This window comes from Coregonus clupeaformis, chromosome 27 (genome assembly GCF_020615455.1).
Source record: "Coregonus clupeaformis isolate EN_2021a chromosome 27, ASM2061545v1, whole genome shotgun sequence".
Taxonomy (NCBI): domain Eukaryota; kingdom Metazoa; phylum Chordata; class Actinopteri; order Salmoniformes; family Salmonidae; genus Coregonus; species Coregonus clupeaformis.
The window spans coordinates 29,863,955-29,877,475 of record NC_059218.1 but is presented as its reverse complement, the minus strand read 5'-3'; the positions used below and the strand labels follow the sequence as shown (position 1 = coordinate 29,877,475).

The window sequence follows — 13,521 nt, the reverse complement described above, 5'->3', positions numbered from 1 at the left end:
GCAGTAGGCTTCCTGTAACCTGCAGTGGATTGGCAGGGCCAGTGTTTGCTCTGCACCCTCCAGAATTATGCTTTGCATCTGCCTGTTCTGACTCGGAACATGGCCTTTGGGGGATTTGCCTAGGTGTCAGAAATATGACGGATACACAGGTGGAATGGATAGAGGAAATCAGAAACCATTTCCATAATCAACATTAACACTGTAGTGAGGGGCAACTGACAAAGGCAGCGCTCCAGAATTCAATGGACAGATGGCCTACTTTACAGTCTGGCTCTTTAGTATGAAATAAAGCCATAGATAAAGGCAGTAAGTGTTATTACACAGGTATAAAATATAAAAGACATTCACTGAATGGAATTTCATGTTTTGATATAATGTACTATAATAGTAGGCTAGTACAATATTGACTCGTTTTACCACACGCTTGGATCATATTGAAAAAGGAAATGGTTTATTTTGAGACCATTTCAAGAAGGATAACCACAACTCCATTGGTGGGCACACAAATAGACTAAATATGGGGGAGGGAAAATATCTTCCTTCTGCTCTAGTGCTGTCCTCAACACGCTGTTCCGCTTTGTTTGGTTAATTAACAAGAGAGTCAGCCGTGCAGCAGACCAATACCCACTGGCCCTTTACGGGATTGTGTCTAATGTGGTAACCCTACCTCTGTGCCCATCCTATTGCACAGGCAATTATGTGATATGATCAATAGAGGTCAGCCATGAGATATTTCCGCTTTTGTGGCATATTATGGTACGAGTGAAAAATCCATGGGCCCTGTAACACGGAGACACGTCTATAGAGTTTACAGTAAGTCACCACGAGGCAGTGCATCATGGGAGTGAATCATATATGTTTCTTTCGGCATGGAGATAAGAGAAAATATGAAGCAGCTTATCTCTCCCCCAGAGAGGAGGAGGAGGCATTTAGAATGAGATAGGGAACTGCTGTTCCTCTCCCTGCAGCACTATCCAGATCCTTATCAGACTCCTCCAACACCGCATGATGCAGACAGAATCCCTCTACCACCACAACCAAAACATGGCTCTTGCAGGCAACAATACTGTACCAACAACAGCTCAACATTGAGTGAGTGTATTGAATGTCTGGCAATGGTGACAACAATGAATGCTGTCAGTCAGTCCAAGACACGTAATCAGAAAAAGTGTCATGAAAGAAAAGAAAGGAGAGAACTTTCAGGTGAGGGTAGTCTGAGATAAACTTGTGTTTCGGGGAGCTTCAGCCATCTGTTTTGTCCCGCCACACAGACGGCTCTGTACCCTTCTCTCCCTCTCTCTCTCTCTCCATCCCTCTCTCTCTCTCTTCCTATCTGTTGCCCAACAGAGTGTGTTAAAAAAAATTCAGGCTCCATTCCCCAGCATGTCCATGCTAATCACCCACAACAAGCACCCTGCAGATGGAGCCTCTTTAGAAACCATACGTTCCCCATAAGTATGTGTCTGTCTCCCTCAGCTCTCTCTCGCTCTCTTTATGGAATAGTGTTTAGTAGGATGTCATGTCACTAGTGATACGGGTTGGATGGTCCTCTGCAGCCACACAGTGAATCAGCTCTCTCCATGTCCAGTTTTGTTGGAGCCTTGGACTTGTTCTGGGTGTTTTTTTTACTGACAATATGGAGAAAAGTTCTGCTTTGTGAATGACCCGTTCTTATTCCAAGAAGCAGAAACAAAGCATGGAGGCTTTACATGAATCAGCTTTCTCCATGTCCAGAGATGGTTTTCTTGGAGAACCAGGCTTCTCCTTGGAGCCTTGGGCTTGGTCGGGGTGTATCCGTTGACAATATGGAGAAGAGCTTTATATTGAGAATGACATGCTCTTTATTCAAGTAACAGAAACACAGTCTGGAGGCTTTACATGACATCACCTGGTTTTTTCCCTCCCTCCTCGTCACTTTGACAGCCTTGCTCTGTTCTGTGGAGTTCCCCACATTTCCAGTGAGCTCATGTTTTTCAGACTACCAGCATAGCAGTCCCTCAGGAATGTGCAGAGAACGAATGAAGGAACGGATGAATGTTCCAGCACCAGCAGCCTCAATGTAGGACTTTAGCATTGTGCACACTAACTGTGACTGAGGACCATAGATGCCTGGCCTAGCCTGTAGTGAATGAACACTTCCATCAGCTGAGCTTTTGTCTTGAGTTGTGCATTGATTGAAAAGAGCAAGTCATAACCTCAGAATAAAGCCTACCCCTATTCCCTCCTTTTCAATCCCATTAACTTTCGCTGGTGGAGTCACAGCTGTGCGACCCAGGAAGTGTTCATAACGAGGTCCATTAGTGGTATTACCTGCATCCGGCTGCCGAGGGGTCACGGGGGCAACAGTGGACCAAACGCACAGATTAAATTACCCCAGAGGGAAGGAGGAGGAGTAACCACCATCCCCCACACCAGAGTGATCCCAAGGGAAGCAGACATTAGGGCTGCTTGGAATTGGTAGGTGGGCTGGAATTCTCCATGTTATGTTCCAGTTCACATCCTTACCTTTGATCCCAGCCATCACAACAATTCCAAAGCAGGGATTTCAAAGACTACAGGGACAAAGCTTTGGAGGAAACATCATTTTTTGTGTACATTATGTTTGTATAAAGGGAAATCGTGAGGAAAGAATAGAATATGAGTGATTGACAGCCCTACCTAGAGAAGATATATAAATATCTTGTATCCACCATGCAAAATCTAGTTTAAACAGTGGTAGATATACAAAAGAGGAATGTATCTAATAAAATGACCAAAGACCGGACAAATAATGGTGGATAGCGGTGTTTATACCTTCCACCACTGCTGTTGTATTTAAACTGAGAGAAATAAGCTCCATTTATGTAAGTGGAAGTGGTAGCCTCAGTGTGTTCTCTAAAGCCCTGCGGAGTGTGGAGAGACACCCCCGCTGCTCTGAGAGGAAAGAAGAGACTCATCCCCAGGGCTATGCCAGTGGTAATGCAGTCTAAACAGGTACAACACACACACACACATTCGCCTGAGTCATCCCAAAGGCATTCGAAGCTACCTCAATACCAGTTCAAAAAAGGAAAAATAAAACATTGGCACAACAATACACAAAAGGCTTCAGAAAGCTCTCTCTTCAGACAGAGCCTACGGCGAGGTATTCAGGATACACAAAGCTTTGCCATGATCTCAGCTCCACCACCAAACACACAATGCTCATAAGGTATTTTACATGGCAACCTTGAGTGTGTGTTTAAAATATATTAGAATAGGCCTACTGTAGCTTAAAACAACACATATTCTAAGAGGGCAGCCTCATCTGTTGAGATTCAAACCAAGATCAGTGAAACACATGAATTGATATTCCTTAAGTGAAACTGGTATGAATCATTAGAGCACAAAGCGGGCAGAAGTGTATGCATTGAATGAGTAAATCACATATACAGAATTCATTACCACTGGACAATGGTAAATAAAGAGAGTGTTACGTATGTGTTACAAGGTAAGCCTGATAATGAGATTAGTATGGCTGTGGGTTTAGCTAACAGTATAAACAGACAATGATGAACTCTTATCATTATTCAGTTGGTACCATTGGTACCAATGTTCATCATGACATCTTCCACAACTGTCACTGTGTTCCATACAGCCCTATTTTCTTCTGAGGGCATAATAAGAAGCTCACACACTACCACCCCTGTCATCACTTTGCCTCTACATTTTCATCACCATAACAGAAAATGGGTATATTTGTTCATTTTGATGATTTATAACAGTCATGTTCAGAGACAGACTCAGGTACCACTTGGAGCAGTTGAGTGATCAATCTTTCATCAAGAGCCAAAAATGTAATGGCCTCCCTTCACCTCCCCTTCATTTGGCAGTGAATTAGTGTGTCCTTTACGTTAGAGCACATAGCACACACACTGACCTTTTCCATGTCATAAATCACAACCCCCTGTTCTGCTGTCAGGATTTTGTTTAACCCAATTTGTCACAGAGGAGCCCCCCTCCCACCCACTCTCACTGCAGCCTCACACTTGGGCTGTGGCATGGGATTGGTGGGCGGATCAAAGTGTGTCATGCAGCCCTTGTAATCATGAAACCCACTAGCTACAGAAACACATGGCAGACCAGGCTACCACACACAAACACACACACACACAGAGTCAAAGAGGTCACGCAGGGTGTGCCAAACATGTCAAAAAGAGTTTCATTTCCAGCCATCATAAACAGTTTTTATGGCACTTTTGAGGTGTCTTGACACCACAATGAGGTCGAAAATGTGCCGCAAGCAACTATAAACGTTGTAAACAAGCCAAAGGTGTGAGAAAGGCAAACACTATGCAAACAAAATGGAGTTGGACGGGAAGAAAGCCATTCAACCCCACCTCCTTCAGTGAATGAATATTAACAGATATGAACCCATCAACCATTTTCTGTGGCCATTTTACTGACCTCTCACCATAACCGAATGGCAGATGTTCAGTAGTCTTTTTTTAGGACAGGCATCAAGATGAATCACAGTTAAAATAGATCTATGCCACAACCACTTTCCCTCCGCGGAGCCATTTATGTAAACCTCAGAAGGCCGTGATTAAGCACTCCCTGATTTTGGAATGGGGGACCAGGATGAACTGCGATGAGGATGTGACGCACACCACACACAGACACATTATCACCCGGAAGTGAGGGGGGCCCATGTTATGAAAAAGTCGCTTAATATGCTGGAGGTTAGTACTCAACTAAGCAGCAAGCCACATTCCAAAACTGACTTGAGTTTGGCTTTTCTGCCCACTCAACTGTGTTGACACAAAGCCATATGCCCTAACCACTGGGCAAAAACTAGTTGAATCAATGTGGTTTCCATGTCATTTCAACCAAACAATTCAATGTGATGATGTTGAATCAATATGGAAAACTGATTTGCAAAAAGTCATGAACGTAAGGGAATTTCGTAGTCTTTTCACCAAACTTCTAACCTAAATCCAATGAAAGGGTGACATTTTTGGTGAATTTCAGGTTGAATTCAAGTTAGTTGACAACTCAACCAAATGTTAATCAAAACTAGACGCTGAACTGAGGTCTGTGCCCAGTGGGTAGTTTCCCCTCAACTTCAAACCAACCAACAGTCTTCTGCCTCAACACTCTCCAACCAGTTTCTTCCACTTTGCACCTGAGTCACAGAGTAAAGGAAAACCTCTCAAATAGTTTGGTTTGACTGACCACATACCCTCTTCAGTATTACCACGGGCCTACCTAGACCATGTGCTACCCAAGCCTTAGTAAATGTTCCACTGAACTATAAACAGCTGCTGCTGCACTGCAGACACACACCTCTCACTCACATGGCAATTATTCAATATTTCTAATTGTAGCTTATGTTAGAATGATTTAAGTCAATTAAACATCATGCAATGTAATAGTATGGCCCCTGTTGGTTGTGGAGAACATCTGGAACTATCAGTAGTGCTCAACAGCGACACCCATTGGGCGCAAGAAAGTACACATTGGGGCAAAACTGTACAACACTTCCTCCTGTACAGCTGTGGTGTGGACTGTGGAACTGTTGCATGATTATTGAATGTGAACACTGCACAGATTACAGAACTATTTATGCATGCAAAGACTGTTTCAAAACCAGTTGCATGGAAGGCAGGTTAACCATTTACCATGAATGACAGTGTTATGACAGTAACATAGACCTAAGTGCCGTGCATTTTACTAATTGATCCCTGGAAGCAAGGCCGGACTACTGCATTTGGGGCCCTGGGGCACTGACCTATGCAGTTTTATAATGCTATTCTACACGTTTTCATGAGAGAGCTAAGAGAAAATGTTGCAGTTTTAAAGCTAATTTCCTGCAATTCTACACTTTTTGCCACAGAGCAGAGAAAAAAATTGCTGTTTTGTAGCTCATCTCATGCTTTTGTTCACATTTTGTCATTAAGCTGAGTGAAAACATTGCAGTTTTAAAGCTAATTTCCTGCTATTCGACACGTTTTGCCATGAGGCTGAGAGAAAATGTTGCAGTTTTAAAGCTAATTTCCTGCCATTCTACACATTTTGCTATCATATGCTATCTGGGGGCCCCTACCTCCAAGGAGGCCCTGGAGCACATGCCCTGCGTGCCCGTTCAGTAAGCTGGCATTGCCTGGAAGACAGGTCTTCTATATACAGTCATTCAGACAGGTGCCATAGGCGCAACCTTGACATACCTGGGACATCTGGGGTCTGAAGTTGATCTCCTTTAGGTCCACAGACCCCGGTGACAAGTTGTGCAACATCTGGCACAAGAGCACTCCGTCTCGTAGCGCCTGTGCCAAGTCGAACACCGCTGCAGAAGGCCACACGACCCGGTGGTTTGGGGGTAAAACCTTGCAGTCTATCAACCACCGCCCGCATTGCCTCCACTCCTCCATGTCAGCTTGGGGGGAGAGTTCGACAATCAAATTCGACAGCCGCCTCAGTGGGCAAAATTCAGCTGCTTCCAGCGCGCAATGGAAGCAATCCTTCCACCAGTGTTGAAATCCAAATATTAATGAAAATGCTATTAGTTGTATTATTTATCCATATAATAATGAAACTGATAACTTTACAAATAAGGTAAAATAGTGTTCCAATTTAGTTTTCCGATTAAGTTTATATTATTTGCTCCAGCTCACAATATGTCCAGTTCTGTTCAAATAGACTATGTTCAGTGCAGCAGTCAGAATATGTCCAGCTCAGTCTTTTGGATAAGTGACGTGAATTTCTGACAAAAAAAACATTTAGAAATTGACGAAAAAATGGAATACAGTTGATGTAATGTGTAAATTCCCTTCTGAACTGACAGACCGATGTGCACTACCGGGAACACAATTTCCTTTTCTTCATTCTCAAAGTTGGTTTTGCATATCCAAACGGTGTTAGAACTCAGGTCATAATCCAGACAGTATAATAATGATATATGCACCAATCTCTTCTTTGCTTGTGTATTAATGCCTACCAAATTTCAGTTTTGAACCTATTATGCAAGCATGCTGTCCAAAACCGATGTCTCCGGAAAAAAATACTTTGAACAGCTAAGGGAATATTTTCAGTTCTGACACTGCGTACAGCGCGACATACCTTTGTTTTGCGTAGCAACCCGGAGTTTCTGGTTGTTCAGAGCTTCTGTATACAATGTCCTATGCTGCTATGATAGATAACGATTACATTTCAATGTAAAACACTATGATAAATCAAATGTCCCTTCTTACGACGCCAAACTCAACATTCAGCCTATCCACAATGCACTCGAAAACAGATTTCATTAACTCCAACAGAAACATGTACAGGAAAAAAATCACGTTGTTCTCGTCATTCTCAGAATGCCAAACACCCACTATAACGTTTAGAAATGATCCAACGTTTAGAAATGATCCAATAAATCGTTTCTATGTTGTTTCTTGTTTCGTCCTTGTCTTCTCCCTCCTCTTTTTCGTACGGATTGTGATGTTTTGCCAGCCTGGTCTCACAGACGACAAGTATCATAGTAAACGTAAATCTGGGACACTGAAATTAATGTAATATGTTACGTTTGTAGGGTGGTTGGTCAGGGTGGATGGGTGGGCAAACCTCTAGCAACCTATACTGGTCTCAGAGCATTTCGTATTATTATGTATGTAAATCCGAGACACTACATTTAGTATGATATGTTACGATTTACAATTTAAATGACATGTTACGAATGGGCAAAAAGTACAATATGTCACAAATTGTATGATATGTTACGAATTCCAATTTGTTGTGGCTAACGTTGGCTAGGCTAGGGGTTAGGGTTTAAGGTCAGGGTTAGGGTTAGGAATAAGGTTAACAGGTTAAGGTTAGGGGAAGGGTTAGCTAACATGTTAAGTAGTTACAAAGTAGCTAAAAAGTAGTAGGTAGTTGCAAAGTTGCTAATATAGCTAAAATGCTAAAGTTGTCCTTGATGAGATTCTGAACACACAACCTTTCGGTTGCTCAACCTGGTCTCGTAGACTAGACGTAACATAGTAAAAGTAAATCTGGGACACTCAAATTAGTATGTTATGTTATGTTTGGTATGGTTACATAACACAGAAAGTTACTTAAGGCAAAAACAAAAGGAAGGTGGTTGATCGGTGTGGATGGGTGAGCGTATAACGTGAACGTCTAGCAACCCGAAGGTTGCATGTTTGAATCTCATCACGGACAACTTTAGCATTTTAGCTAATTAGCAACTACTTACTACTTTTTAGCTACTTTGCAACTACTTAGCATGTTAGCTAACTAGGGATGTTAACGGTTAACCGTTAATCGGTTAGCCGCTGAAAATACATTTAACCGGTCATGCTTATCGGTCTATAGGTTAATTTGCCTAATTTGCGGAATTAAATTGCTGAATGTGTATTTTCGTTAGTCGTCATGCATGTTATTTATCACACATGCACAGCATACAGAGTCTAGTTTGAGGAGCAGAATAGCCTACCACCTGTCAGACAGCGCGAGAGTAGCTCCTCAAAAAGCCTGTAGGCTACTCGAGTGAAACCTGCTTTTGTAAGCCCAGTCATTGCGCAACAAATAACAATTCTAAATGCAATCACTTCTTAAAAACGTTGGTGGCCACGATTAAAAAGGAGCTATTTTTATTTCTCAATCTCAACTCATAAAGCGTGAATCCCATTCGCCATTCGGATGCATAGGCTATAGCCTGCCTATAGCTTTGCAATGTGAGCTTGAGGCAGTATAATTGTTTGAAACTTGAACGTTTTACTTTACCTCAAATAATGTGGCATGTCTTCAAAGTAGCCTTGCGAAAATCCATCCATAGAAATGTGGAGGCAATTATTTTATAAAGACATGCCATTAACCAGCATTTCTCTCCTGTTCTATTGGTTTTCATATAAAGTTTATTTCGTTGTCCAGTAGCCAAAGGCACAATCCTAGTCATATTAGCAACCCATCGTAGTAGTTGCTATTAGATTCCCTCTCTTTCTAAATTTCTAATGGAGATTTTAATCTCTGTCACATATTGAACTGCTCTCATTAGGTGCGCTGTTTAGAACTTTGTTTTCCGCAAATTGCATTTTGGCAAATGTTTGAAAATGAAGTTTTATTGGCAGCTTCATTACATGTTCAATAATAGGCTATAGCCTTTTCACTGTAACACAATAGGCTTGCTATTGTTGCATGTTTCCATTAAGCGAAACGAGAGGTTTCACTCTGTCCAAAATCTGTCCAAAATAAGTCCAATGCGTTTCTATGACTTATTTTAGACCTAAGCTTGTCGCCTGCCTTCCCGCCTTGGGACAACTTCCATTGTTAGGGCGGAAATATAAGCATCTCGTCATTATATACAGATCTCATCTGACCATAATTCTATCCTCCTGATTCCTGCGTACAAGCAAAAACTAAAGGAAGTACCAGTGACTCGCTCAATACAGAAGTGGTCAGATGTCGTGGATGCTACACTACAGGACTGTTTTGCTAGCACAGACTGGAATATGTTCCAGGATTCATCCAATGGCATTTAGGAGTATACCACCTCAGTCACCGGCTTCATCAATAAGTGCATCGACGACATCGTCCCCACAGTGGCCTTACGTACAGTGGGGAAAAAAGTATTTAGTCAGCCACCAATTGTGCAAGTTCTCCCACTTAAAAAGATGAGAGAGGCCTGTAATTTTCATCATAGGTACACGTCAACTATGACAGACAAAATGAGATTTTTTTTCTCCAGAAAATCACATTGTAGGATTTTTAATGAATTTATTTGCAAATTATGGTGGAAAATAAGTATTTGGTCAATAACAAAAGTTTCTCAACACTTTGTTATATACCCTTTGTTGGCAATGACACAGGTCATACGTTTTCTGTAAGTCTTCACAAGGTTTTCACACACTGTTGCTGGTATTTTGGCCCATTCCTCCATGCAGATCTCCTCTAGAGCAGTGATGTTTTGGGGCTGTCGCTGGGCAACACGGACTTTCAACTCCCTCCAAAGATTTTCTATGGGGTTGAGATCTGGAGACTGGCTAGGCCACTCCAGGACCTTGAAATGCTTCTTACGAAGCCACTCCTTCGTTGCCCGGGCGGTGTGTTTGGGATCATTGTCATGCTGAAAGACTCAGCCACGTTTCATCTTCAATGCCCTTGCTGATGGAAGGAGGTTTTCACTCAAAATCTCACGATACATGGCCCCATTTATTCTTTCCTTTACACGGATCAGTCGTCCTGGTCCTTTTGCAGAGAAATAGCCCCAAAGCATGATGTTTCCACCCCCATGCTTCACAGTAGGTATGGTGTTCTTTGGATGCAACTCAGCATTCTTTGTCCTCCAAACACGACGAGTTGAGTTTTTACCAAAAAGTTCTATTTTGGTTTCATCTGACCATATGACATTCTCCCAATCCTCTTCTGGATCATCCAAATGCACTCTAGCAAACTTCAGACGGGCCTGGACATGTACTGGCTTAAGCAGGGGGACACGTCTGGCACTGCAGGATTTGAGTCCCTGGTGGCGTAGTGTGTTACTTATGGTAGGCTTTGTTACTTTGGTCCCAGCTCTCTGCAGGTCATTCACTAGGTCCCCCCGTGTGGTTCTGGGATTTTTGCTCACCGTTCTTGTGATCATTTTGACCCAACGGGGTGAGATCTTGCGTGGAGCCCCAGATCGAGGGAGATTATCAGTGGTCTTGTATGTCTTCCATTTCCTAATAATTGCTCCCACAGTTGATTTCTTCCAACCAAGCTGCTTACCTATTGCAGATTCAGTCTTCCCAGCCTGGTGCAGGTCTACAATTTTGTTTCTGGTGTCCTTTGACAGCTCTTTGGTCTTGGCCATAGTGGAGTTTGGAGTGTGACTGTTTGAAGTTGTGGACAGGTGTCTTTTATACTGATAACAAGTTCAAACAGGTGCCATTAATACAGGTAACGAGTGGAGGACAGAGGAGCCTCTTAAAGAAGAAGTTACAGGTCTGTGAGAGCCAGAAATCTAGCTTGTTTGTAGGTGACCAAATACATATTTTCCATCATAATTTGCAAATAAATTCATTAAAAATCCTACAATGTGATTTTCTGGAGAAAAAAATGCTCAATTTGTCTGTCATAGTTGACGTGTACCTATGATGAAAATTACAGGCCTCTCTCATCTTTTTAAGTGGGAGAACTTGCACAATTGGTGGCTGACTAAATACTTTTTTCACCCACTGTACATATCCCAACCAGAAGCCATGGATTACAGGCAACATCCGCACCGAGCTAACGGCTAGAGCTTCCACTTCAAGGAGCGGGACACTAGTCATTTTTTTTTTAGCAGACGCTCTTCTCCAGACTTACAGTTAGTGAGTGCATTATTTTTTATTTATTTTTCATACTGGCCCCCCGTGTGAATCGAACCCACAACCCTGGCGTTGCAAGCGCCATGCTCTACCAACTGAGCTACACGGGACTGTGTAGCTCAGTTGGTAGACTACCAGTTGGGAAACTACCTGGATAGGTAGTTTATCCAGGTAGTCATTGTAGGTAGTTATTGTAGGTAAGTATTGTAGTGTATTCGACTGAGCCCGGTGAAGCACAAGGCTAGCTAGCTAACCCACTACCTGGACCATTAAAGCTAGCTAGCTAGCGGGTAGCAACACCGCAGCCACTGCTAGCTGGCCAACTATACCAGCTAGAAGTACTGTAGCATCTAAATACATTTCAACGGAACAATTTGATTAGTGTAAAGTTAGCTAGCTACATAGTTGTCTTGGTATCAAAGACAAAAGGTGTAGTATAGAGAAACTAGCGAGGTTAGCTAGCCAGCTACATGTTCAAACAGTCAACACCGCAGCCACTGCTAGCTAGCCAACATTACCAGCTAGCAGTACTGTATCATTTTAGTCAATGAGAATTTTGCAACGTAAGCTTCACTTTCTGAACATTCGAGATGTGTAGTCCACTTGTGTAGCTAGCATGACTCACTTTGTGCTAGCTAGTCAACGTTTAATTACTTCTGCGTTATGAAATGAACTAGACACTGACATGAATGACCCATTGGTAGTTTGTTGTAACCAAGTATTGGTGCTAAACTGTGTGTTATTGGATGTTAGCGTGCTAGTTAGCTATGGCGTCATAGGATACGGTGCCCTGGGCGGTTTTCACAGAAGAATACTGTACCAAGTTAGCTAGCTGAATAAACTAAGTTAGTCTATTCCTGGAAACATTGAACTACTGTAGATTACAGCAATTATAATTTCTAAAGTGGAAGTTGGAAGAGTTGGAAGTTAGTGTAGCCTTTTCTGTAGCCTGTCAACTATGTGTCTGTCTATCCCTGTTCTCTCCTCTCCGCACAGGCCATACAAACGCCTCACACCGCGTGGCTGCTGCCTCTCTAACCTGGTGGTCCCTGCACGCACAACCCACGTGGATTTCCAGGTCTCCGGCAGCCTCTGGAACTGCCGTTCTGCGGCCAACAAGGCAGAGTTCATCTCAGCCTATGCTACCCTCCAGTCCCTCGACTTCTTGGCGCTGACGGAAACATGGATTACCACAGAAAACACTGCTACTCCTACTGCTCTCTCCTCGTCTGACCATGTGTTCTCCCATACCCCGAGAGCATCTGGTCAGCGGGGCGGTGGCACAGGAATCCTCATTTCTCCCAAGTGGACATTCTCTCTTTCTCCCCTGACCTATCTGTCTATCTCCTCATTTGAATTCCATGCTGTCACAGTCACTAGCCCATTCAAGCTTAACATCCTTATCATTTATCGCCCTCCAGGTTCCCTTGGAGAGTTCATCAATGAGCTTGACGCCTTGATAAGTTCCGTTCCTGAGGATGGCTCACCCCTCACAGTTCTGGGTGACTTTAACCTCCCTACGTCTACCTTTGACTCATTTCTCTCTGCCTCCTTCTTTCCTCTCCTCTCCTCTCCTCTTTTGACCTCACCCTCGCACCGTCTCCCCCTACTCACAAGGCAGGCAATACGCTTGACCTCATCTTTACTAGATGCTGTTCTTCTACTAATCTCACTGCAACTCCCCTCCAAGTCTCCGACCACTACTTTGTATCCACTACTCACTCTGCCCCTACTCAGATGGTAATGCGCCATCGCGACCTTCGCTCTCTCTCTCACACTACTCTCTCCTCTTCCATCCTATCATCTCTTCCCTCTGCTCAAACCTTCTCCCTCCAATCTCCTGATTCTGCCTCCTCAACCCTCCTCTCCTCCCTTTCTGCATCTTTTGACTCTCTATGTCACCTATCCTCCCGGCCGGCTCGGTCCTCCACTCCTGCTCCGTGGCTTGACGACTCATTGCGAGCTCACAGAACAGAGCTCCGGGCAGCCGAGCGGAAATTGAGGAAAACTAGACTCCCTGCCAAACTGTCATCTTTTCACTCCCTCCTCTCTACATTTTCTTCCTCTGTTTCTGCTGCTAAAGCCACTTTCTACCACTCTAAAGTTCAAGCCTCTGCCTTTAACCCTAGGAAGCTCTTTGCCACCTTCTCCTCCCTGCTGAATCCTCCTCCTCCTCCCCCTCCCTCCTCCCTCTCTGTGGATGACTTCGTCAACCATTTTGAAAAGAAGGTTG

At 43.4% G+C, this 13,521-nt stretch overlaps 1 protein-coding gene across 10 annotated transcripts in view; it reads right to left on the bottom strand.

Moving 5' to 3' along the window:
- LOC121541727 (guanine nucleotide exchange factor VAV2) overlaps positions 1 to 7,335 on the bottom strand; it is a 234,649-nt gene extending 227,314 nt beyond the window's left edge. For all 10 annotated transcript variants that reach the window (XM_041850987.2, XM_041850989.2, XM_041850993.2 and 7 more), the window contains exon 1: positions 6,186 to 7,335. In XM_041850987.2, coding sequence (XP_041706921.1) covers positions 6,186 to 6,389 — 204 coding nt within the window. In that variant the 5' untranslated portion in view covers positions 6,390 to 7,335. The remainder of the gene's footprint in view (positions 1 to 6,185) is intronic.
- Positions 7,336 to 13,521: the final 6,186 nt, after the last annotated feature.